Below are 25649 nucleotides of genomic sequence, written 5' to 3'. Positions count from 1 at the left end.
GCTGATCCGGCCGGATGAGGCCTGTGGCCCTACTCAGGCCGGTTTCTGCTTCCCTAACTAATGCAGTCTCAGGTCCCGCGCGCAATTGGATTGGACTTGGTTTTTCAAGACAGGGTTTCTCTGTGTAGCTCTGGCTGTCCTGGAACTCACTCTGTAGTTCTTAGGCTGGCCTCGAACTCAGAAATCTGCCTGCCTCTGCTCCCAGATGCTGGGATTAAAGGTGTGTGCTTCTTGATGCCATTTCTGTGCCATTTGCAGGACTGGTTATGTGTGGTGTGGTTCTTGGATCTGGCCATGTCTGCACGGTAACCTGCGGCTCCTGCAGCACCTGGGACCGGAAGAGAAAGAGAAAGGCCCGCAGTGCAGCATGGGAAATCGGGCTGACACTGCTGGAAGGTCCAACTCCTGGGAAACTATTGTTAAGTCTGCCATATTTGAGCATCTCTGTTGGCAGAATTTAGAGTTACCCTCAGGTGAACGCCTCTGCGGTGGTCGGTAAGGATGTTTCCAGAGAGCTTTAACTGAGAATCACTTACCCTGAATATAAGTTGAGTGCGCCTAGTTCCATCGAGTTACCAGAAGGTGAAGAGTCAGATCTCAGAGTCACTTCTGCTGTCCTGCCTTGCTGGCCATGACGGACCATACCCTCAATATGTGAGCTGAAATAAATCCCTCTACCCTCAATTGGCCTTTTGTCTGGTTTTTCGTCATACTAACAAAAAAAACTGTCTAATGCGCCCAATGGGTGACCTCTCTCCTAGTGACCTTTGACCCGACTAAGAACAAGGGAAACTACAATGCTTTGAATACTTGCTCCCCGGCTGGTGGAAGTGGCAGGCTGTGGGAGGGGCCAAGTCACCGAGGGGAAGTCCTTAGAAATAGCTCTCCTCTCTCCTCTCCTCTCCATCCCTGGTTCATAGTTCATATTTTCCCACTGCCATAGTCTGCCAAGCACCCGTGGGTCAGACCTCCTGAGATTCCAAGCCAAACTAAAAGCTTTTCTCACGTAAGGTGCTTCTCCCAGGCATTCTCTCACGTCGAGGAAAGAGTAACTAATACATTTGGTAATGTGTGACTTGCAGAAAAAAATGCTTTTAAATTGTAACTTAACTCAAGCCCATAAGTCACTCATTTTGCATTTATCAAACGCTTCTTGGCATATGCTTGGTACAGAGAGGCAGTAAATGGAACAGACACAGGCAAGGTCTTGCTATGTTAAGGGGGTTAGGCGGATCTTACTGAGTTGTGGCTATGGGGGATGTCAGACAGATGTCTTGTTACATTATGTGTGTGTTTGAGTTTGTGCAAGGTCTTAGGGGGGAGGTGTGTGCACACGCACGCATGTGCGCACATGCACGTTTATGTAAAGTCTCCATATGGCGTATGTGTATATGTTAGGGAAGTTGGTCAGGGCTTGCTATATCATGTGTAGTACACTAGGTAGGGTTTTGGTATGTTGTATGTATATGGGAGGGGGTTAGGTGGGACCCTCCTATGTGTATGGAGAGTGTAATGGGGTCTTGCTATATTGTATGTGTCTACCTCTCATGTAGCCCGTAATAAAGGCATGCACCACCACCCAGACTCGGGTGAGGAGACAGTCTTTGGGGAGCCAAGGAGATGTTAAGCAGGTGGTCTTGGGGGCCTAGAAAACCACTTCAGCCAGTATGTACTGGTTGGATCAGCTTGCAGAAATATGGGCCCTGACCAGGCAGTTCTGGGGTCAGGTCTACGTGACTCGGAGAAAGCAACTGAATTTCCTTGAGATTCTTAGCCTTGAACTGTAAAAAGTTACTCCTTCTTAACCCGGATGGCCCAAAGCATGCAAAGGTCACAGTAAATCTGTACCACCAAGGAGACTTGTCTTTGTTCTACATAGTAACATTGTAAAATTATGTTGTTTTTTTCCTTCTCCACTGGGCTTATTAGCCTTAGTCGTTTTGCGCCTGCGCCTTGGCTCCCCAGAGTATTGACCAGGAAGCTGCAGACGCTGGCAGTCTCCTAGCAACCAGGTCGCCTGGTAATGGGCCGAGCGCTCTAGCTGGCAGACACCAGGAAACTTCACGCACTGAGGCAAGTGAGGCATCTGTGAGGTGGGTGCCTGGCACAGGGCATAGGGGGCTTCCTGACCCACCCAGTTCCATTCACACGGGGCTGGTGCCCTCACAGCCTGGGTCTCGCCTTTCCTGCTGGTAGCAGGATTCCTGTAGTGTGTGCCGTTTATAGGAGGGCAGCCCATGTCTCAGAGACTAAGATCCCCTGGAGTGAACCCCATTTTAGAGATGGCTGTTACCTTCCCAGTCTGGGGCTTTTCCTCCCTGTCTTGGCTGGTGGCCTGCCTTGTCTTTTTTTTTTTTTTTTAACTTCAGAGTTTGAGTCCTGCCTGGTTCTGCAATAGTGATCAGGATAATAACCACAATCAATATATTCCAAGTTCTGGCCAGCCAGGCTCATGGGTATCAGTTATACAGCAGTGCTGGAAGGACAGATGATGCATATAGAAGAGGGAATGACTTGTCAGGGATAGCCCGTGGCCCGGGACTGTATCCCAGTCTTAACTCTGAAGCCACATTGCCTATGGTTGTTCAAAGAGTGTATGTGTGGGGGACAAGAAATCCTTCTTTAACCTTAATCCCTTCTTGCAAAAGTGTCCTAAGCATGTCCCTGACAGGAAGGAACAGAGCATCTATTTGATAGTTTCTAGCTTTACCAACTCCCTAGCCAAAAATCTATTTCCTTACTTATAAACATGGACGGCTCTTTTTAAGCAGTTTAGTATCTATCTAACTGGCAGTCACAAATTACTGCTGTCACCAGCTAAGCAGGAGCATCAAAGGAGAACACATGTTGGTTTTTACTTGGCTGGCCTATTCCGCCCCACCCCTGCCCCCATTTTGGTACCTGTGATTAAGGAACCAATCTACCAAGTATCCCAAGCAGTTTCTTCTGTCATTGGGCCACACCTGTGCCGTGACCTTGAGAAATCTGGTCAGCCCCTGTTTGCTCGTCAGTAAACCCAGATGAAAGCATCCACCCTGTTTGTCTTCACAGACAGTTTTGAGGCTGAGATGGATCAGCTTCTACATGATAATAGGAATAATGACAGTTTTTTCTCTCTCTCAGTGTTTGTTGTTGTTGTTCTTTTATTAGCAGTTTCTACAGAGGTTCATTTTCAAAGCCCTTTGGCAGGTGTGAAAAGATGGCTCATGCCCGCATCTCCATGTATATGCCTCCTGACATCGACCCCACAAAAGCCGCCATTGCTTATGGCTGCCGGGCCTTGAGCAAGCTTAACGAGGAGCTACAGTCAGGGGATCTCCTGACAAGGCAGAAAGCCCTAGTGGCTCTGTGTGACCTCATGCACGATCCTGAGTATGTCTACGAGGCCATCAATATAGGTGAGAGCATCACACACCCGGTAACCATGGCTGGCGGGGCGGGGAGGGAGGGGCTGATGTAGTTCAGACATCGGATGGCATCAGGAGTAAGAGCTGCTACTTATTAAGCTGGATTTCAAGCCAGCCGTGTCTCCAAGCGCAGCGCTACCCCCCAAGAGAAGACACATTTTCAATTTACAGGTTTGAAACTCAGTGTTCAGGAGGGGTGTGAATCTAAGGTTGCCTAATCAATAAGTTAAATAGGATGGGCTGGAGAGATGGCTCGGTGCTCAACAGTACTTGCTGTTTTTCCAGAGGACCTGAGTTCAGATCCCAGACCCAACATCAGAGAGCACACACCGTCTGCAACGTCAGCTCCAGAGAACGGAGGCTTCTGTCCTCCATGTGCACTTGCACACACACACCTAGATATAATTTTAAATAAAATAAGTAAATCCTTAAAAATTTAAGCTGGATCTTTATATGCTAAATCTGTCATCCCTTGATCTAGCCAATTCAAAGGCACAGTGACTAGTTTGTGAAATGTATCTTTTTTTTTTTTTTCATTATGTGGATGTGTCTGTAGGTTGGTAAGTGCTTGTGAATCCAAGGAGGGCGCCTGGTCCCCAGAGCTGAAGTCATAGGTAGTTGTGAGTTGCCCGATGTGGGCGCTGAGAATTGACCTCAGCACCCTCTGCCTGCATGTGGCAGGTTTCCAATCTGACCTCATGTCTCTCCTGAGATCAAAGAAATGTCAAGGGCATTTTTTTTTTTTTAGCCCCAGGGTTGACTGACTACAAGAGGAGGAACCATTAGGAAAATATGACTTTTCCTATTTTATTGGGGATTTAGCTCAGTGGTAGAGCGCTTGCCTAGCAAGCAAAAGGTCCTAGGTTGGTTTGGTCCTCAGCTCTGGAGGTGGGAGGGTGGGGCTGAGGGACACACAAGGCTGGGTATAGTGGCGCATGCCTTTATTCCCAATACCCAGGAGTCAGAGGGAGGTGGATTTCAATGAGTTTGAGGCCAGCAGCCTGGTCTACATAGTGAGTTCCAGGATGGCCAGAACTATACAGTAAGACACTGTCTCAAAAATACATACATACATACCCAGGGGTGGGGATGGAAGAATTATGAGGATGCTTAAATAGGATTGACTCTGGGTGTGAGCTCCTTACACTAACAAATGCTGTGCTGCTGACTTGGTTCCTGCAAAGCCAAAGTACAGACCTTTGGTCCTCTCCTGTTACCTAACACGGGGTCATGGGTTGACTTCTATCTGATTGTCTTTTGGACTGGCAGACATTCAGAAGTTTTCCTGTCCCCACAGGCTGCCTGGAGAGCCTGAAGACCCTGCTGCGGGATGATGATAACCTGGTACGGATAAAGACCACGGAGGTTCTATACATCATGGCCACCCATTACGTAGGCAGGTGGGCAACTGTTGATGGAAACCTATGTCCCTGATAGGAATTGTACTGTTCCACCCCGGGAAGACGTCCTCGAGTGACCCTGAGAGATCTTTTTTACGGAGAGCACGGGTCTCTGGTGGCGCCTCTATTTGTGGATGGCAATTCTCTCTGTAGGGCAGTTTGGTTGGCTCCATGGTGGCTGAGCAGGATTCTCTTCCAAACCTCTTTTGGTGTTGAGGATTAAATCCAAGGTTTCATGCAGGCTACACAGGCCCCCTTACCTCCAAGCTGTACTCTTGTTCTGTTCTAGACTCATCTTTATGTTAGCCCCTGGCTCCGGGCTTCTCACATCTGAAAGCAGGAAGAAAGTTCCAATCCTTTAGTGACCTCCTTAGACCTGCTTCAGCCGGACACTGATCAGGAGCTGTGGTGGGGGCGTGGGTGGTGGGATACACAGTCAGTCTGAGCCTTAATTTAAAAAGGTAGGTTCAATGCTGTGGTCAGAGCGGTGAGGTAGGGATGTAGGGCTCTGTCCTGCTGGTGATAGAGCAGCCTCTCCTGCTTTGCAACCTAGCCAGATCTCTTGATCCCACTTACCATGTCTAAAACAGCAGTTCTCAGCCTGTGGGTCCCGACCATTGATAACCCTATATTTTCAATGGTCTTAGGAACCGAGGCACCACTCAGTAGCAACATTACAGCTCTGAAGAAGCAACGAAGATACGTTTGTGGTCAGGGATTCCTAAGACCATCAGGAAATGTGTTCTCCAATGTTTGTACCATCGGAGATAGGAGTTTCCCGGTGGCTCTGACCCACAGGCTGAGACCTGCTGGTCTAAGATAACCTTGGGGAGAGGGAGACTATACTATTCTGGAGTTGGAGACTGGAAAGCCACTTGAGCCCCCCTCCCCCCCCATGCTCTCAAGGCTGGGTTTTGCTTAGACATTAAGAAGCCCTAATGTTTGGGGGATGTTTTGGAACCTCTGGATATGGGGGCTAGCTAGCTGTCATGCAGAGAGCTGTTGGCATGGGTTCTTGTAGCGGCACAGCCAAGCCGGGGGGGTCCAACTGTCGTCAGCTCCCCCCTCCCAATTTGCTAAGATATAAGCTCCCGATATCACAGAAAGGAGCCTGTCCCACTTGACATGCCTTTCCTGCCACGGAACTGATCCAAAATACATCTTAAAGTTGTCCCCCACCACAAGGGTGTGCTCAGGGTAGGATTCTAAACTTAGCCTTTCCCCTGTACACTAGAGTAGATAAAGAAGTCAAAGGGTCCCAAGCAAATGGGACCCTAAATTCCACTCCCAAGTTCAGTGGCGGCACGCCCCCAGTACATGTCGCACCCTTTTCTTTCCCTTCGATCCTTCTCTCCCTCCCCTTTCCCTCCTTCCCTCTCTCCCCTACTCCTTCTTTTTTGGGATGATAGGCATCGAATTTCAGGGCTCTGATTTTGCTAAGCAACCCTAGAACTGATCTACATCTTGAGCCCTCAGTGGTGACGTCACTACTATGCCCAGCGGCTCACCAAGCCCTAAGTGACTACCCAGAACCTCCTGTGTTGAGGCTCTCTCACCAAGGCATCCTGGGAGTGACGAGGAGGCGTGACAAGGATGGCCCTTGAAGCATGGCAGATTGGCACCTCGGTAATCCATGCTGCACCCCAGTAGACAGGAAGCTCCCTGGCAACCTAGCTCTTGCCCCTCTAATTGACTGCCACACCATCAAGTCACTCTCTCATTTTGAGTTTATCTCTCCAGGTGTTTTCACCTTTGAAATTTTTTACTGTCATCAAATATTCGTCATGCAGAATCATAGGTTCCATCATGACATTTCCAAGCAGGTAGATCACCAGCTTTCTTATTCCTACGGCATCTGGTAGCTGGTCTTGTCTCCTTACTTCTTCCTTTTCTGCTGGTCTTCCACATCCTAAATCTCCCTTCATGTTTTACCAGTGAGCTCTTTCCCCAGCCTCTGTCCCTCCCACTATCCCTCCATCCTCTCCTCTCTCCTTCCCTCCATCTTGCTGTGTCTCGCAGGCTAACCTCGAACTCCTGGGTACAAGTGATCCTCCTGCCAGAGGCTCCAGGGAATTAGGAATTGGGACCGAGAAGGACACCTGCATGTTTTCAGAGCATGTTTGATGTGGAGTGGATTTGGAGGTGGCGGGCATAGGAAATGCAGCAGCAACCCTGCATGGGTGTGTCCGACTGCAATTTCCCTTTTCCAGAACAGAGCAAACCATACCATAAGATTAAGCTCTGACCAATGTCGAGGCACTGTAACTGGCTGGGCGCATCCTTTGTGCTGCCAGCTTAGCTCAGCGCTTCTTTGTACATGCCTTTATTCCTGAACCCACCCTGACAGGGGTGACCTCAGAAGGCTCCATTCCAGGTGCTGTTGTCTACTTAAAAGGCATGATTCCCAATCGAAGAATTAAAGAAATAGCTCCTTTAAGTTGATCCTTAAGTACAAAACACAAATGAGAAGACATTTGCCAACCCTTGTGTAAGATTTTTGTTTTTGTTTTGAGACAGGGTTTTTCTGGGTAGCTCTGGCTGTCTTGGAACTGGCTCTGTAGACCAGGCTGGCCTCGAACTCAGATCCTTATCCAGGCCTTTTCTAGGATACGGGTTCATCAGGTGGTACTTGCTATTGTCTTTTCTGCTTAAACCATCTGTTTGATTTGCAGTGCATTCCTTGAAATCACACCCAGATCAGGAAGATACTATTAAAACAGTCAACATACAAAAACAAAGAAACAACAACAACAACAACAAAACAAAAACAAAAACAAAAAACCAATGTAGAATATCTTACAGTGGTCTCACATTTTCAAGAGACCCATTTGAGGTTTTACAAAGCATTCAAAGATGTATCAAGAGGAAATAAAAACAATCCTTTCTCTAATTGGCTTACCTAATATTTAATTAACTTACGTGTTATTACAACAAGCGTAGAGGGCAGCCGTGGGTCTCGAGGGAAGCAGCTGGCTGCCAGCAAAGTCGGAAGTCAGTTGGGAGAAGAGAGTGAATAGCTGTGAGGAGGAGGGGAGGCGGGGCTGGGCCCTGTGCAATGTCTCCCCAGAAGCCTGTAGAGAGGCCATGAGCTCAGCCCCACAGGGCAGGCAAGGTGGGTTACAGGTTCCTTGTGCCACTTCCCACGGGGCTGGTCTGGGCTTCTAAGTGTGGCAGATCTCTCTGGCGTTTGCCTGAGATAGTATGGATCCCAGCAGACCCACTGACCTGATCATTTCTGAACTCTCCAGAGATTATATTATAGAGCTATAGTAATAAAAACCACATTTGCATGGGCATAAAACCAGACACATTGGCCGATGAAACAGAACTGAGAAACCATATATAAGCACAGGTTCTTAGAGTCATCTGATTTTTGACAACAACAACAACAACAAAAAAGCCTAAAATACACATTGGAGAAAAGACATCAACATCAATATGCTGCTAATGGAACTATATATAACCTTATTTCACACCCCCACCCCCACACACAAAACTTAACTCCAAATGGTCCAAGGGCTTCAACGAAAGACCTGATACACTGAATCTGACAGAAAGGGCTATCCTTGAACTCACTGGCACAGGACACTGGCTGTGCAGACATTCAGACCAATCATTAAGAAATGGGACCTCACGCAGCTACAAAGCTTCTATACTGCCAAGAAAACCACCATTCAAGTAAAGAAGCAGTCTACAGAATTGGGAAAAATTACTCACTAGCTATACCTGTCATAGCTAAACTATACAGAGAACCCCCCCCCCCAAAAAAAACCCCAAAACCTCAAGAAGACAACCCAGGTTTAAAAAATGAGGCCAGGAACTAATCAGGGAGTTCTCAAAAGATGAAATACAAATGGCCGAGAAGTATTTTAAAACACTTTCAAGATCCTAGGCTATTGGGAAATGCATATTAAAATTACCTTGGGATTTCAACTTACTCCCGTCATGATGGCTAAGAGAGAGAAAATAAAAACGACGATGATGAATGTTAGTGTGGATGTAAGGCCGGTGGAGTGCACACTGGGTGCAGCCACTATGGAAATCAGTGTGGCTGGTCCCTAGAAGGCTAGAAATAGATCTAGCACACAATCTGGCTCTATATTACTCTTGGGCACACACCCAAAGGACTCTGCATTCTACCACAGAAGTAACTGACCATTTGTGCTCTTTGCTGCTTTGTTCACAGTGGCCAGCAAACAGAAACAGCCTACACCCCCATAAACCAATGAGTGGATAATGAAAACATGCTGTCTTTATACAATAGAACAGTATTTGGCTTTTAAAATAACCGAAATTGGGTCTGAAGAGATGGCCCAGTGGTTACGAATACTTGTGGCTCTTGCAGAGGACCTGGGTTCGATTCTCAGCACCCCCATGGTGGTTCCAGTTCCAGGGAATCCAATGCTCTCTTCTGACTTCTTTGGGCATCACCTATACATGTGACACACACACACACACACACACACACACACACACACACACACACACGCGTGCGCGCGCGCGCAAGCAAAACACCCATACACATAAAATAAATATATTTTAAGAAAACTGAAATGGTGGTCTTGTGTCTAAAACCCACCTTCCTTCTTTAGAGTTGGCTTCTTAAAGCATGACATCATCCAAGCCCTGTCACTCCTGCTGAGCGATCACCAGACCCTCTGCCGGGAGAACCTACACCAGGCATACAAGCATCTGGCACAGTTGCCTAAAGGTAGAGTTGCGTGCACATGGGATTTGGTAGACAACTGTCTGCAGTCTTCTGCTTTTGCTCAGTTTGTGCCAGGCCTTAGGTCACAGCCTTCAGTACTTTTTTAAAAATGACCTTGGAGTGGGACATGGGTGCAGGCTGTACCCCAGCTCCTCCAGAGGCTGAGCAGAGAGGAGGATCAGCCTGGATATCAGAGTAAGACTTTGTTTCAAATCTGTAGCAGCAGCAGTAGCAGCAACAAAGTTACATTTTTGTTAAGATATGACCAAAAAAAATTGGGGGGAGGGGAGGAAGGTGTTATCTCTGAGACAGGGTTTCCCTGTGTAGCCCCGGCTGTCTCGGGGACTCTCTCTGTAGACCAGGCTAGCTTCAAACTCGGAGATCCTCCTGCCTCTGCCTCCCAAGTACTGATGTGTTTTTACAAAGTTGGGAGTGTAGCTCAGAAGTAGGATAAAGACCCTGAATTCTATCCTATCATCCATCTCTAATAATGCAAATAAGTCAATGTTTTTGGTTAACTTCTAATAAATAAACACAAAGAAGAACCCTGCAGCCTGTTCCCACCACTCCACGGCTTTCCGGTGGCTCTAGACCCGATTCTCTTCCTCAGGGTGACCCCCTTCTGTGGCTATGTGCTCTCTTCCTCAGGGTGACCCCCTTCTGTATGTGCTCTCTTCCTCAGGGTGACCCCCTTCTGTGGTTATGTGCTGGATTGCTTGGTACCTTTTCGTTTGGGGGGTACTGGTATTAAACTCAGGCATTCCCATGTGCTGACTGACAACTCCACCACGGAGCATACATTCCCAGCGTAGTCTATGACTCTTAAAGCTTTCTGAAAACGGGAATATCTAGTCTATACTATTCCAAAGATTTTACATGCTTTCAGTTAGTGTTTCATTTCTGAATCAAAAGTGAATTTTGGAGGTTCCGACTTGCATGAAGTGAGCATAGAGCATAGAGCTCACCCATTCTGCTGCCGAGGGACATCTGATTGTCCGAACCCACTTAAGGGATAGATAAAGTCCAAGTACCCTCTGGATCTCTTCCCACACAGTACCCTTCCTCATGGTCTACCCTGATATATTAATAATTTGGTTACTATAACCCTACAACATGTACATAGATTTTTACCATATACACAGTATATAAAAATGTATAATGTTGTTTTGCATTTTAAATCTGTGTTAAGTGGGTCTTGCTGGATGTATCCCTTGGCAGCTTAAAAGTACCCCAAGAAGTAATATTATACGTTTAAAACTTATTATATATATATATATATATATATTTTTTTTTTTTTTTTGGTTTTTCGAGACAGGGTTTCTCTGTGTAGCCCTGGCTGTCCTGGAACTCACTTTGTAGACCAGGCTGGCCTCGAACTCAGAAATCCGCCTGCCTCTGCCTCCCGAGTGCTGGGATTAAAGGCGTGCACCACCACGCCCGGCTTTATATTTTTGATGTAAATCTCCACAAAGCACCACAGCTGATGATGGTGATGATGATGATGATGAAGATGCTGCTGCTGGTGTGTGTGTGTGTGTGTTATGGCTTATGTGTGGCTGGCAGGCAGAGGGCAACTTTTGAACTTTGAGGAGTTGGTTCTTGCCTTCCACCTTGCTGAGGCGGTAAGATCTGGTTTGCTCCTGCTGCTTGCTGTCCTGCATACTCCGGGCTTGCTGGCCCATGGGTTTCTGAGTAATTCTGGTTCCCCCATTTTTGCCTTAGGAATACTTAGATTACAGATTCTTGCCACTGCATCTGCTTTTTTAAAAAACACGATTCCAGAGATAAAATTTAGGTGACAAGGATTGTGTGGCAAGTGCTTTTACCTGCAGAGCCACCTCACTGGCCCTAATATTACAACTTTGAGAGATGTACACATGTTGTATCAAATGCCATTAACATGTTTCCATGCTAGCTCTTTCCACTTCCAGGCTGCACAGGGAAAGAGTAGTGGACATTTCTGCACAGACCTACCTGGTACACAAGAGGGATGCCCCTAGAGTCTGCCGGTGAAGGTGATGTTGGCCTCATGTCTTGGTTAGGGCTTTACTGCTGTGAAGAGACACCATGGCCAAAGCAACTCTTGTAAAGGACAACATTTAATTGGGGCTGGCTTACAGGTTCACAGGTTTAGTCCATTTTCATCATAGTAGGAACATGGCAGCGTCCAGGCAGGCATGGTGCTAGAGAAGATGAGCGTTCTGTATCTTGATCCTAAAATCCCACCCCCACACTGACTCACTTCCTCCAACAAGGCCACACCCACTCAAACCAAGCCACACCTCCTAATGGTGCCACTTTGCACGGGCCAAGCATATTCAAGCCACCACACCTTAGATGCTCGCTTGCTTCACTGTTGCAGGCTATCACAACTGCTTCCCAGCCTGCCCTTCCCCAGCCAGCGCCATCCTGTCAGCTAACCCAATGGTATGCTCTGGAAGCTCACTGTTGTATGATGTTGTCCACGGGCACGACCAGTGAGAACGAATCAGCCTTACCCCTGGCTCCTCTCTTTCCAGTGCCTCTGGGGGAGCTGGGACCCACATTGCCAGTACGTTCCTTTTCTACTCAACTGCCAACTTGATGAGCTCTAGAATCACCTGGATTCTAGGATCTAGAAGATGGGCTCTGGGCATGCGTGTGAGGGTCTATCTTGGCTACGTTGTTTGGGGCCGGAAGACCCACTCACTGTGTGTGGTATCAAGCCCTGGGCTGCTGAGCTGGGATCCAGACGAGAAGGAGAAAGTGTGCTTGGATACACGTATTGTTTACTCCCTGCTCTCTGACTGTGAGCATGAACGTGGCAAATGCCTCAAGCCCCTTCTGCTGAGCCTTCCCTATAACGGATGACTCTGGGGTCCGTGACCAAATAAACCCTTCCAGTCCAGAGACAGCTTTTTGTTTTGTTTTGTTTTGTTTTTTAAATGAGATAGGTAAGCTTCTCTTTATTTATTCGGTTGGCCCTAAAGTTCTTCACTTGGAAGTTGGTCTCGCCATCTTTGCCTTTGTGTTTCCCCCCTGAGGTAGGGATCGCTAGAGAAGACAGTCCCACTTATCCTGAGCTCCTGAAGACGGTCTGCCGTGTCTCCTAGGAAACAGCCTTACTTTTCCCGTGCAGCTGGCGAAGGTTGTACCCACAATAGAGCTTTACCCATCTTCCTTCTAGACCTCGCCGCCAATCAATACTACCAGGGTTCTGAAAGTGTCCTGGGTTCTATCGGATGCTCCCCATCTTTCTGTAGAACTCAAACGACACTGGGAGTCTGCTGGGCTGACAAGCCCAACCAACACAAGCCTTTCTGAAGACCTCAGTGTGAGCCATTTGCCTTGATGGGTGCTGATCACTGCGGGTGAGGTCCCCAGAAGGCAGGCTAGGGAAGCCTGGTGGAGAGATTGGCATCAGGGGCTTGGGTAATGTTGGGTAAGTTGTCAGAGGAAGGGAGGCAGTGTGGTCCGTGCCTGGGGAGGTGCATGCATCTTGGGATCACTCGGGTGCTGTCTGTGGCTTTTGGGTTCAGTGGTGTGGCTGTACCCCACAGTGTCCTAGCTGGGCTTTGGATGGGGCATGGATTTCTTCAAACGTCCCTCTTATTAGTATGTGACGTTAGGCAGTTGCTAGTTGGTGGGAACCTGACTTGCTAGCTTGCAGCATATATTATGGGGTTTCCTTGTCAATGGCAGCATTTAGAAGTTCTTTGTTTTGTTTTGTTAGTTGCGTCTCCTATGGCATTGCCTCTGGAGTACCTTGAGTGTAGTTAATATTGTTTAGCTGGTGGATGTACTCGGCAAAGGTCTTTCCTTCTGAATCCTTGCTGCTACCAAGGTCTGATTTGTTCCCAGAATAACCAGCAGGGGGTGCACCAGGACTAGGGCCCGGGCCGTCTCATGCCCTAAGGGGTTGCCCTATTATGAGAGGAGAAACCAAAACAGAATAGGTAAATGCCACAGAGGGGCTGCCGGGCCACGTTCCCTAGAAACTAGTGGCCTTGATTGCCCACCCAGGATCCTCTTCTGTGTCAAGCACTGGCTGGGTATTTGGGTGAGTTTGGCCTGGTCCATTTTCATGTAACTCCCTCCGGTTGTGCCAGGCTCTCAGACCCTGGCCCAGATGTAGCGGTGGTAGTATAACTTACCGTATCTGGCCCCGATGTGGGATGCCCGGACTTGGGTCAAGGCCCTGACTGATCAGACGTAATCACAAACCATTCCCCAGCTTTGCAGCATCTTTCAATCCCACTGCAGGGCCTGGGTACCACAAGAAGATGTCTTGTATGTGGTTTTGAACCTGACCAGCCTGAGATGCTGTAGAGAGCTGCCCTGGAGTCATACTGTCTGGGCTTGACTGGGGTCTGGGAAGCTGTTGTCACAGGGGGATGAACCTGTTGGGACTGGTCATTCCCTGAAGTGATGGACTGATGGAGAAACTTTCCCTTCAATGGACAGCTTAGCCCCAGGCAGGTGACATACTCCTGCATCTGACACTATACCTATGTCTGTTGCTGGATATTTAATCACACTGTGGACCCCAAGATTGTGAACTGGAAAATCCTCATGGCGTGGCTCAACCCAGAGCACACACCTTCAACCCAAGAGCTTTCTGTTGACTGTAAATAGGTAGTGGTGTGGCTCAGCCCTAGCACAAACCTTTCATCCAAGAGCTTTCTGTAAGCAAGAGCTAAATAAAGTTAACAACAGGTCAAGAGGCCGAGCAAGTTGACAACCGGCCGACCGGCCGACCGGTTGACAGGGAGTGGAATAAGTAAACCCAGAGAAGAGAAAGGAGGGTGTTAGGAGTTGAAGGATGTTTAAGACAGTATGGAGGAGGAGGAGTTGGGGTGAGGGGAGCAGCTTTTCTTCTTCTGGGATGCCAGTGGAGTAGGAAGGTCAGCTGGGTGCTTTCTCTGCCTCTCTGAGCCAGCAGGCTTTCATCCCAGCATCTGGCTCCCGAGTCATCCCTGGCAAAATTGAATGGCAGGGATTTTTTTTTGTTTTGAAAATGGCATGTGTCCTTAGCCCAACAGCCCAAGTTGCTCCTGTCCCTGACCTTTAAGATAATGCCTGACAACAAGGACCTATTTATTTCCCTGTTATCAGAGTTTCTGGGTACCCCCCTTCTCTCCACTCTTACCCCCTTCCCCCGGCACCTCCAGTGGGATAGAGCCTTTTCCTGTCCATCCCTATCAGGACTGACCAGGGTCCCAGAACTTAGCCTCACTGTTGCTCTTAGGAGAAGCTGGCTTAATCAGCTCTTTTTCATTAGGTTTGCATAGTGTCTCCAGGGTTCAAAATAGTCTATTACCAATGGAATCACCACAGGGACGGGGGCCTCTGGGGGCATACTCAAGGCTATGCTCCTTGTTAGGCCTCTGCTGGTGAGATGAGTCCCTCAGGGTGCCACCCAGCCGTTGGAGGCTGCTTATCCTCTTATCATCATAGTGTAGTGCTGCTACCCCTGCCTCCCCATGACATTCATCCCTGTGCTAGCTGGGCACACACTGCCCATTTTGTCCTGGATGTCTAGTATTTTCTCTAGGGCCTAGACAGACTACACACAATCCTTCCTTGCTGTAGACTAGCCAAGTCATTTGCCATGCTGCTTGTCCCCGTTGGGGTCTCTGATATTTTGGGAGTGTGTGCACATAGGCAATGTGTGTGTGTGTGTGTGTGTATGTGTGTGCGTGTGTGCATGCATGTGTGGTGTAGGCAACAGATAACCTTAAATGTTAGTCCTTGGGAGTTGTCCACTTGGTTTTGTTTTTTGGTGTGTGTGGGGGGGTTCGGGGCAGGGAATTTTACTGGAATATAGGCAAGGCTGACTGGCCAGTAAGCACCATGGATTTGAACCCTTGTCAGTTTCCACTTCTCCAGCACTGGGATTTCGAACCCACACCATGATGCCCAGCTTCTCACGTCAGTGCTGGGAACTGAACCCTGATCTTCACGCTTGAGCCGCAAGCACTCTACCTACTGAGCCAACTTCCCACGCCCTTTTGTTTCCCCTTTTGTAAAGCAAAATCAACGATCATAGCATCTTAGGAGTGCGTTGCGGAGCACTGCTTGTCGAGGGCCGCCACCATCGAGGATGCCCTGCATCAGTGACCGTACAAGCCACTGAGGAAGGTGGTGATCTCCGATGGTGGTGTGTCTTGGGAGGGAGGCTAGACAGTGCCAGCAGAGCATCGGCAAGCCCCTTCAGTGGTTCCTGTCACCAGCTTCTCACTTAATTTCCTTTGGAAGACCTGTTGCCAATTTCCCTGCTAAAGCTGGACATCGGTATTTACCCTGTAGGACTCCCCTGGGCCTCTTAGGTCCGCCTGTGCCCTTAGGAGGAAGGAGATGGGTCAGACGGTTCATCGCCGATGAATCACTGGAAACTGCTATATTATATGGACTCTAATTAATGGAATCTGCTTATGCTGCCCTGGGAATGGGCGAGTGTAGGGAGGTGAGCTAGGGAGGGATAAAACGTCTACACAGGCTGAAATGGGTTTAAGCTTGATCCTGAGGGATGGACATACTGAGGACTGTGAGGATGGAGAGCAAGAGGGAAGGAAGGACAGACTGCCGCAGGTGAGCTACAGTGGACAGGCAGCGAGCTCAGCACGATACCCAGAACGGGCATCTGAGGAGGATAGGATGGTTGATCTCGATTGTGAACTTGACAGAATCCAGGCTCTTAGGAGATGAGGATCTGAGCATGCTCACTAAGGGTCTGTATGGTCTGGGCATGCTCACTGAGGGTCTGTATGGTCTGGGCATGCTCACTGAGTGTATGGGTTAGCCTAGCTAGCCACTGGACAAGCTTGTGAAAGATTGGGTAAATTGGAGAGGGACAGCCCATCTTGACTCTGGGCAGCACCCTGTCACCACGCTGGTTTCCGAACAGGAGCAAGAGAGCACTGACATCACAAATGTGATGCGACCAGCCACTCTTACCTCTGTGGCTTACTTGGCATGATGGCCTGCGACATCAGACTGTGAGCCAAAACAAAACCCTTCCTTCCTTAAACTGCCTCTGTCGGGTATCTTGATCGCAGCGACAGGACAAGGAACTAATGCTGGGAGGGATCATAAGAGGAGGCTCCGGGGACAGGCCTCCTCGGATCTCTGCACACACCAAGGGGAGGCAGAATCTATTTTCCCCGTCAGCGGTGTATTTTTAGGTTAAAGATGTGCACAGTGAAGTTACTTTTCTGCCTCACAGTTGGTATTAAAAGCACAGAGTAAGTCTCAATGACTTACAGCTGAACATTTTATCTCCTTAAACAAAAGCCCCTCCCTCCCCCCTTGGGTTCTTGCCATTGGCGACATGGGAACATGTGAGAGAGATGCCCACATGGGTGGAAGCGTAGAACGTGGATCAGAGACCCAGGTCTTGTGTGTCTGTATTTGAGCACCTTTGTGTGGCTGTCTTCTGCCCCACAGGGCTGTGTGGAGTTCTCCATGGAGAGACAGTGGCCCCTCTGTGCTCATTCTGGTTTCCCGCCCCATTTTGGGGCAGTGCAAGGTTGTGGTTCCAGGCACCCTACTCCTGGGTTCCTCACGAAGAAAAGTGCTTTACCCCGACTTGAGGGAATCCCTCACTGCTTGATTCCTGATCTTGACCTTAGACCCCTTTCCTCGACTTTCCGGACTGTAAGGGGGGGGGGGTCACCACAGGCCATCTGCAGAGATACGTTTTATTTTCGTTAAATTGTAAGGCGACTGTCTGATTTCACCTGGAGGAGGCCCTTCCCGGGCATATCTATCTCCTTGGCTTCTATCAGTACACTGATCTAATCACCCTGAGGTCCTCTGAACACCACTACACCAGTGGGCAGTATAGGATCTACAGACCCACACCCCTGGAGAGTTATCTGTAGGATAAAGGAGTCCCAATAAGGTTACAAGCTGGACCCGTGCTGGGTGGGGCCTTGGGTGCAGCAGAAGGGGGGCAGTGACATCATCATGGGCAACCTTCTATTACCGGAGGCCACAGTGGGCCTGGCAGATCTCTCTTCTCTCTTGTAGCCTTAAGTTTATCCTTGCTTGGCGTTCAACCCAAAATTACTTTACCTGTGCACGTATGTACTCATGGAGGGATGGGGAGGGGCCTTACAGTGGAAGGTGTCTCTAGCTGCTCTCTAGATGTCACCAAGCTCAGCCACACACGAGCCACACACAGCACACAGGGACAGAGTTTGGCTCCGTTCAGGGTATTTTATTTCTTAAAGTAGACAATCTTTTGAGTTTTTATATGGTTCACCGGCTCCTCTCTCTCTCTCTCTCTCTGTTACACCTTAGCTCCTTGGCTGCAGTTCTGTACATTGACCTGGGACACACCGGTACCAAATACAGGGTTGAGAGCAATTTGGCAAGAGCTCCAGTGGTGCCATCCCCTTGCTGGCAGGGCTTTGTAATTGATACACAGCCAAGGCTCTCTCAAGACCAGTGTCTGTGGGCTGTGGGGCTAGAAGGCCGGGAGCGCACAGTCCCAGCTGGGCCTCCTTCAGGCCACAACTGTAGCTGTGCCTTCACAGGAGTCTGAGCAGCCCCCCAGCCCACATTGGACGCGAAGTGTGTGGGGACAGGGAGTTCCATCTCTTGCCCACCCCCTTCCTTCATTTGGCAAAGCCATAGATAATTTACACTTTAAATACCAAGACATTTAGCTATTGTTCATTCGCTCCTAGGTAAAGGACCTTCTTTAAATACATCACGATTATCTCTCTTAAATTAAAAAAAAAACAAAAAACAAAAAACAAAAAAAAAAAAAAACAAAGCAGAAAACGGCACCAGTAACAAGAGAACATTGCGAAGACCTATGTACATATGTCCCGTGAGGTTGGCCTGGGACATTTACCCCAGAATTCTTTGGAGCTGAGGAGCAGAATCGTCCAGGTGACAGCTTCTATACTCAGCAAGCCAGACACAAAAGGGACACTGGAAATGAAATATGTTTTGAAAATCCGCATTTAAAAAAGAATATCTAATCACATCCGAAATTGTCTGTAGTTTTTTTTTCCCTCTGTGAGACATAATATTTGGCCAAAAATAAAAATTAAAAAATAAAAATAAAAAAAAGAGGATGCCAGAGAAGAAAAACCAGGTTTCCATTTATAAAACATCAGACCAGTAGAAGAAAAGCTAGAAACCCAGCTGGCCTAATTTGAAATAAACGGTGACACTAATTATCCTGTGTTAATTTTTTTCTTTTTTTTTTTTTTGCTGCGTATGTTTTAGCTGTTTTTTGTAAAAGCCACCGGTAGTCAGAGGTCCGGTTAGAGCAGTCACGTCTTTCCTCCGGTCCTAGGTACAGGACGAATGTGACGGAGAGTGGCTGAGTCGGGTGTGGCTCCAGGCTTCCCTCCTGGTCAGCGGTAGTCCCCAGTCCAGAGCTCAGTTGGTGAGCTGGCCTTCTCCCAGGCGATGGGCACAGCTGGCCGGACCTGGCCCCCAGCCCTGTGGCCTCTCCCCAGCAGTCTAAGGTGGGCCCTCCCTCCCGTGCAGAGTGGGGCCAACTCAGGAAGGCAGAGTGAAGGGGGAGGGGCAAGATGGCCTCAGAATGAAATTGTGACAGCAGCTTTTGAAAACTTCAGGAAACCTTGACTCTCTGGAGAACTATGCCCTCTCCAGATGTGTGTGTGTGTGTGTGTGTGTGTGTGTCTACCTACCTAGCAATCTATCCAAATATATTTATGTTTGCAGAGATGTGGGGCCAAGAAGGCAGAGGCTGGGGGTGGGGTGGGGACACACTCTTCAAGCCCCGTTTTCTGCCCCTGGATCGGGCCTCTCGAGCATGAGGTGTGGGGTGTGACACCCCGTGGGTTTCACCACAGGCGAGCAGGCTGTGCCCGGCTCCTCAGCAAAGGCCGATGTACTTGAGATTGTTCTGTATGATGACATCTGTCACTGCGTCAAACACAAACTGGATGTTACTGGTGTCGGTGGCACACGTGAAGTGAGAATAGATCTCCTTGGTCTCCTTGTTGCGGTTGAGGTCCTCAAACTGACGTTGGATGTAGACCGCGGCTTCCTCGTACGTGTTCTGACCCTTGTACTCCGGGAAGCAGACGCTGAGCGGGATGCGCCGGATCTTCTCCGCCAGGAGGTCCTTCTTGTTCAGGAAGAGGATGAGCGAGGTGTTGATGAACCAGTTGTTGTTGCAGATGGAGTCAAAGAGGCGCAGGCTCTCCGCCATTCGGCTCTGCAGTTGTGAGGAGGAAAGTGTGGCTGTTAGTCTCACAATGAGGAGAGTGGGAGATGATGGATGGATGGATGGATGGATGGATGGATACATAGATAGGTAGATAGATGATAGATAGATAGATAGATAGATAGATAGATAGATAGATAGAAAGATGATTGATAGATGGGTAGATAGGTAGGTAGGTAGGTAGATAGGGAACTCAGACCCACAGCCCTCCAGGGGCACTCATTTTTGAGACTGCCCACTTAGTGCTAGGCCCTGAGATTGCATCCTGCTCCTGACAGGAATCTTCCCTCGCTTAGGTCAAATCAGTGTGTCCCCATCAGGAACACACTCATCTTGGGTATCTAAAAGGCCACCCCTGCCTTTTCTGGACTCTTCCTCTGGGCAATGATACTCAGTGGCCTCAGTATGTGGTATGAGGGCTGAGGCAGTCAGTACCCAGGCTAGTTGGCCTGTACCCTGGGGATGCAGGACCCTCCACTCTTACTCTGATGTATTTTCCAACAGTGCTAGCTCCTGGCCCTCTCCACACCCACACTTAGAAGCTCCAGTCTCCCCTGGGAACCATTTCTTCAGTGAGAGCTTCAACACTTTCTCCAGATTTTACAGGATCCTCTGAAACTTCAGTTCTGCCACCTGGCATGGCAGAGGGGCAGCCTGAGTCTCTGTAAGCTGGGACAGCAGCTTCTCACTGCACCACGTCCCTTTCCCTCTCAGGACCTTCAAGGGTTCACACAAAATTGGGTGTCTGGCCATGGTGGCTGAGCAGGCAGGCAGGCCTGCACATAGAGCGTGAAGGTGACATCCTAGGAAAGAGCTGTGACCAAGTGACAGAGTTGTGGCCCCTGGTCCCTTCCATTCTTTGCCTCTCTTCTTTTTTTGAGGACATATAATGTGCGTAGTGACTCTGGGTCTTAAGGCGCACCCCTGCCTCTCAGCCCATGGACAAACCTTATTTCTGAAGTAAGTAGCTGTCCACACCTGGAGTCACTGCTGGTAGAGGCTGCCCGGCACTCAGACAGCAAACAAGCCAAGTTCCTAGATATGCCTGAGACCAGTTATATTTTGTCACCAACCGAGATACTGGCCAGTGACATCAGCAGTGTCAGAGGTGATGGTTGCGAGCAGGTGGTTCTGCCTGTGCAAATCTCACACCTTTCCATCTCCCTCTGGAGAAACTGAGGCATGGAGAGGCAGGGAATGGGCTGTAGGTCCCGCACAGGAGCTGTGGGCTTGTAGCGCCTGTGCTCCTCTGCCCTGGAGGCAGAGTTCCAGGGTATCACACAGAAACCAGCGTTCCAGCCACCGTGTTCTCCGAGGCACAGGCTTTGGCAGTGCTTCTGCTGAAGGAGGAAGCAGATGTGAGGAGAGGGGAGGGCGGGCAGAGGTACCTGTCATTATCACGAGACTTGGCTACCCGGAAGACTATATTTTGCAAATCCAGTGTTTAGAGTTGATACAGTCAATATAGAATGGCAAAACCTGTCAACAGTGAGGCCTCGGTATGGTCTAAACTGGCCTTTCTGCTGAGAAACAGGAAGCAGGCAGGGTCCCAAGCTCAGCAGTCCATGAGGGGAGCGGGCGCCTTCCTTTGCAGTTGAGCCACAGACCTGGATGTGATGTTCCCAGAGCGAGATCAGTAGGTGGTGGTCTAGGGATGTCACATTCTACAGGGAGAATAATTAGCTCTAATGGATTCCTGGAAACTGTGGTGTAAAGATGACTGTGGGAACGGGGCTGTCACTTCTCATAGAAATGATGTCATAATTGGGGCTTTTGCTTCTGACTTCAAATTCTGTATCAGATATGGCTATTAGCACGTATTTCTCAAGTCACTGAGCAGGCGTGCGGGGCACGTCCTGGGTGCATGGGCCATGCCTCTCACGCTAGATGGAGGTCTCAGAGCTGTGGGCCTCGGCAGGGATCCTGGGATCTGTCTAGAGGGAGACGAGGGGGCCTGCCCTGGCCAGAAGGGGGGCGGGGTTAAGGAAGCACAGAGTATGGGTGCTGGTTCCCTTAGCTCCGATGGGTCACTTGTGGAGATGGCAGAGGAGGTTCTTGGGCCCACATCAGTTGTAATAGTGCAGCTGCTGGCCAAGTCCTCATAGGACGATGCTTATGGGAAGAGCTCAGCTGCAGAGGCGTTTAAGGGTAGCAGTAGGTAGGGCCAAAGGACCGCCTAGTGGTGGTAACTGTCTCATCCCTGAGACTGCCTCAGCTCCTTCCATTTGTCTTAAGCCATCTGTGTGCACCATGGCCTCCTTTTCACGCCAGCAGCCTGGACCACTTCCCTGCTGGTACCTCTCACACTCTGGGGACCCTGCATGACTAAGCCTTGGCACTGGAGACTCAAGCGATCATGGAAGCCAGACACCTAGCTTACAGGGTGGCAGACAGCACAAATGATAGAGCAGGTATCTGGGAAGTCCGAGACCTTCCTTTATCCCAGCTCATCCTTGCAACCCAGGCTCTGCCGTAGCTTCAAGCTCGGGTTTCCTGATAACCTCCTCTTATTTTTTGAGGACCCCAGAACCACACTGGTGGACCATCACTTTAGCAGTCTCCTGGGAGGTGATGTGCCTCAAATCACATTTGTCCCCATCGTTTCAACTCCTGGGACCTGCCCAGTAGGATTCAGAAAAGCCTGCTGTGGCACTGGCTATGCATTTGGCTTGTAGGCTAATGGAGACATGGGGCTCCGGCGTGAAGGCAGTCTCAGAGCTAACCACTTCCTTCTGTCCTCTGGAGGGATTCTTGATACTGGGTTTGTTATCCCTGTGAGAGCATTGAATCCCAGTAAAGTGGATATGCACCCTGCCTTGGGAGCCAATCAAGAGGGTCAGTTAGAAGGCACAGCCTGGATAGAGTAGCCCCAGTACATGGCCTCTCAATGTGAGGACCCACAGCAAGAGAGGCCAGTACTGTGTCCTGCCTGCGGCTGTCTGGAGACAAGAGGCTCTGGGACTGTCTGCCACTCTGTGGCAGAGGTGGGACAAAGAACCATGGGCAATCACAATCAGGACCTTGCCCCAGTGAGGCTGATGAGAGGATCCGGTGGCCAGGGAGGGGTCTTGCCTTTGGCTCCAAAAAGAACACCATCAGAGGTGATGGCGGGAGCCCTGCCTTGTCTCCTGACTTGGTGCCCATCCCGAGCCTCCTGTGCCCACGGATGGGTCCAGTGCCCTCGGGCCCAGATTCACAGTGGGATCTGCACTCTTGGAGCCTCATGAGCACAGTGGCACCCTGTCACCTCAAATGGCCACCAGTGGAGGTGCCATGCCACTCCAGGCTGTAACTCTAGCAGCCACGCTATGCAAGGGTAATAACGGAAGGGCTGAAGTTGGCCTTCTGCCTGGCCTCAGAGCTTCACCCCTACAACATGCCTCGTCCATTCATGCTCTGCCTCTCCTGTTGGGTGAGGGTATCACCTCGGGCCCCTTCTTCCGAGAGGCTGCTGCTTACCTCCCTAAACCACAGCTGGCTCTGCCCCCAGTCAGCCTGTGGGGTGTCTCCCCTACCTTTTCTCTACTTACATCTGCTTGGTTTCCGGGGTCGGAGCTGCTCCTAGAGGTGGTGTGGTGGGCACTTTTACTGCACCCCTAGTCTGGGAGCAACTGCTGTACTAGCCCAACACAGCACATTCTCTTCTGATGCTGCTGTCTGAGGAGCTGTGAGCAAGCGAGCCATAGCCCACTGTGGAAGTGGGGGGTGGGGAGGCTTCCTCTTCACACCAAGCCCTAGGATGGCATTGACTTGTCAGAGCTTGGTAAAGAAACAAAATATTCTCTTCTGGCAGGGCATCCCCCTTCCCTTTACCTCTCCAGCCACCAGTGGTTACTGCCACGGTGGGAATGCTGTGGTCAGTCGTTGCTGTGAGGCCAGCTGGGGATTAACCACTCAGCTCGCCGAAGGGGCCCTCTTGCTATGGAAATAGTATCTTCTAGGAACCTGGGGTTCATTTGAACATTCATTTATATAAATAACACAGAGCAGATGATTCCGACAGAAGCCCGGGCGATGTGGGAATTCTGCTGCTTGGTGGTGGGAAACAGCGATTGCTAACAAGCCGTGTCAGCCACAGTGAGGCTAGGTAATGCCCCCCCCCCCCAGGGNGGGTTCCAGCCTTTTCTTGGTCGTTTTTGAACTGCATAGATGGCTCCATATATATTCAATGCCGCAGAACTCCCCTGCCCCAGATGCTTGCCTGCACTCGGGTCTCTTACCACAGGGGATGATGGGGGAGCTTATGGCATACTACTAAGGAGCTTCAAACATGTTGACCAGAGAATCTGGGGGTGTTCAGCCCCCCAAAAGCTTCCAGGTACCAGCACCTATGGATCCTCCGAGGCGGGTGGCAGTCATGGTGAGTTTGTGTCAGGCTAGCCATTCTGCCCACCTGGTGACACACAGTGTCCCTAGTTACACATTCAAGGTCTGTGCCCATTTAAAAAATCCCCCTTCGGTGGTCTCTCTGTATCCCGACTAAGCTTCTAAGGATAAAATCTGGACTTTCATGATGGGTATTCGATCTCCCACCCCCACGTTCTAAATGTTCTTGGATTCTACTGAGCCAGTCCCACCACTCAGAACACCACTCTGTCCCTTGCTTGTCACTTGGGGTAAGAGGTTGATGTCCCGGTGCCTCACACCCCTCATCTATAACAACAGGTTGAGGCCAGCAGCTCCCGGAGATAAGATTTTTCTTTTCAACATTCAACTGTGTATATACACATAACCTGGAGGTCATGTGGGACCCAAGCCCTGCACCTACGTCAGAGACTTTCAGTATCCCCCTGGCTGTGCCTGGCCAGACACCTCACCGCACAGACCCCGGTGCTGGGTCTGCAATGACTCCCTCCTCCCTGCCGTATGGAAGGATAAACAGCTGTGCCGTCCAAGCCATGAAGTTCTCAGGATGAACAGCTGTGGTTCACGTCAAGTACCCGGAATTCAGGTTTCCTCTTAGAACTGAAAAGATGCCCCGATCCTTAGGAGGCAGGGCTGCCAGTTTGAGGTCAGCCTGGACAACCTAGCCAGACTTCTGTCTTAAGAAAAATAAAAAGCTTCAAACCCCAAACCATCCACTAAAAAAAGGCCCCAGCTGAAAGAGCAGCAGAGCCAGTTTGACCCCCTGACCTAAGGTAGCTTCTCCTGTGGCGGTCCACGCGTGAGTAATGAAGTAGCTAGCACTTGCTGCTTGGGAATGACCCATGCAGCCATCCAGGGTCCGCGCCCACGTGGTGAATCTTTGCCTTAGAAGCCACCAAGCACTCACTCCTACCCAGAGTGTGTAGCCGCATAGGCCTTTTCTTCCTGGGGATGCTCTCCCCATCAGGATTCCCAACTCTTCTTGGGAGTCCCAGGACATGCCAGCTTCCTTTGGGTTCTACCTACACCAGCAGGTAGACAGTCCTTCAGCTACTGGTCCAGTCTAATCCTTTCCCAGCCAAGTGGTGTATACACTTCTGCAGTGGGTACTGCTAGTTCACGTACCCAGGGTCATACTAGTTCCAGGAGGCCATGTGTAACACCCACTCATGCTGAACACATGCTAGTATTATTAAGTAGGAGGTTTGCCACATTCTGAGGCCCGGTGAGGCCTCCCCTTCTGTGCCATAGAATCTGACTGCTGCTGGCTGCAGGGTGAGCTATGGAGCTAGGGAATATTATACACGGACCCATCCTGTCTCCTTGTTTCCCCCACAAGGCCCAGGGCAAAGCTTGCTCGCCAGACACTGGGTAGGGTAGATACCTTCTATATGGTGGGATGGGTAGGGTAGGTACCTTCTATATGGTGGGATGGGTAGGGTAGGTACCTTCTATATGGTGGGATGGGTAGGGTAGGTGCCTTCTATATGGTGGGGTGGGTAGGGTGGGTAGGGTAGGTGCCTTCTATATGGTGGGATGGGTAGGGTAGGTGCCTTCTATATGGTGGGATGGGT

General features: G+C 49.8%; 2 protein-coding genes across 4 annotated transcripts in view; one reads left to right on the top strand and one right to left on the bottom strand.

Annotated features, from left to right (window-relative positions):
• The first annotated feature begins 977 nt into the window (after positions 1-977).
• Positions 978-25649, top strand: part of Rsph14 (radial spoke head 14 homolog) — a 76668-nt gene continuing 51996 nt past the window's right edge. The window contains exons 1-5 of one of the 3 annotated variants that reach the window (XM_029482927.1): positions 978-1006; positions 1930-2073; positions 3151-3398; positions 4705-4807; positions 9400-9518. In XM_029482927.1, the coding sequence (XP_029338787.1) occupies positions 3200-3398; positions 4705-4807; positions 9400-9518 (421 nt within the window). In that variant the 5' untranslated portion in view covers positions 978-1006; positions 1930-2073; positions 3151-3199. Of the gene's footprint in view, positions 1007-1929; positions 2094-3150; positions 3399-4704; positions 4808-9399; positions 9519-25649 lie in introns of all 3 variants that reach the window. The other 2 variants (XM_021174094.2, XM_021174093.2) reach the window with 2 other exon arrangements.
• The window catches only part of Gnaz (G protein subunit alpha z), a 50089-nt gene continuing 42158 nt past the window's right edge, over positions 17719-25649 (bottom strand). The window contains exon 3 of the mRNA XM_021174092.2: positions 17719-19701. Within this exon, the coding sequence (XP_021029751.1) occupies positions 19357-19701 (345 nt within the window). The 3' untranslated portion in view covers positions 17719-19356. The remainder of the gene's footprint in view (positions 19702-25649) is intronic.

Source organism: Mus caroli, chromosome 10 (genome assembly GCF_900094665.2).
Source record: "Mus caroli chromosome 10, CAROLI_EIJ_v1.1, whole genome shotgun sequence".
Taxonomy (NCBI): domain Eukaryota; kingdom Metazoa; phylum Chordata; class Mammalia; order Rodentia; family Muridae; genus Mus; species Mus caroli.
The sequence above is the reverse complement of the archived record's forward strand: the minus strand, read 5'-3'. Positions and strand labels throughout refer to the sequence as shown.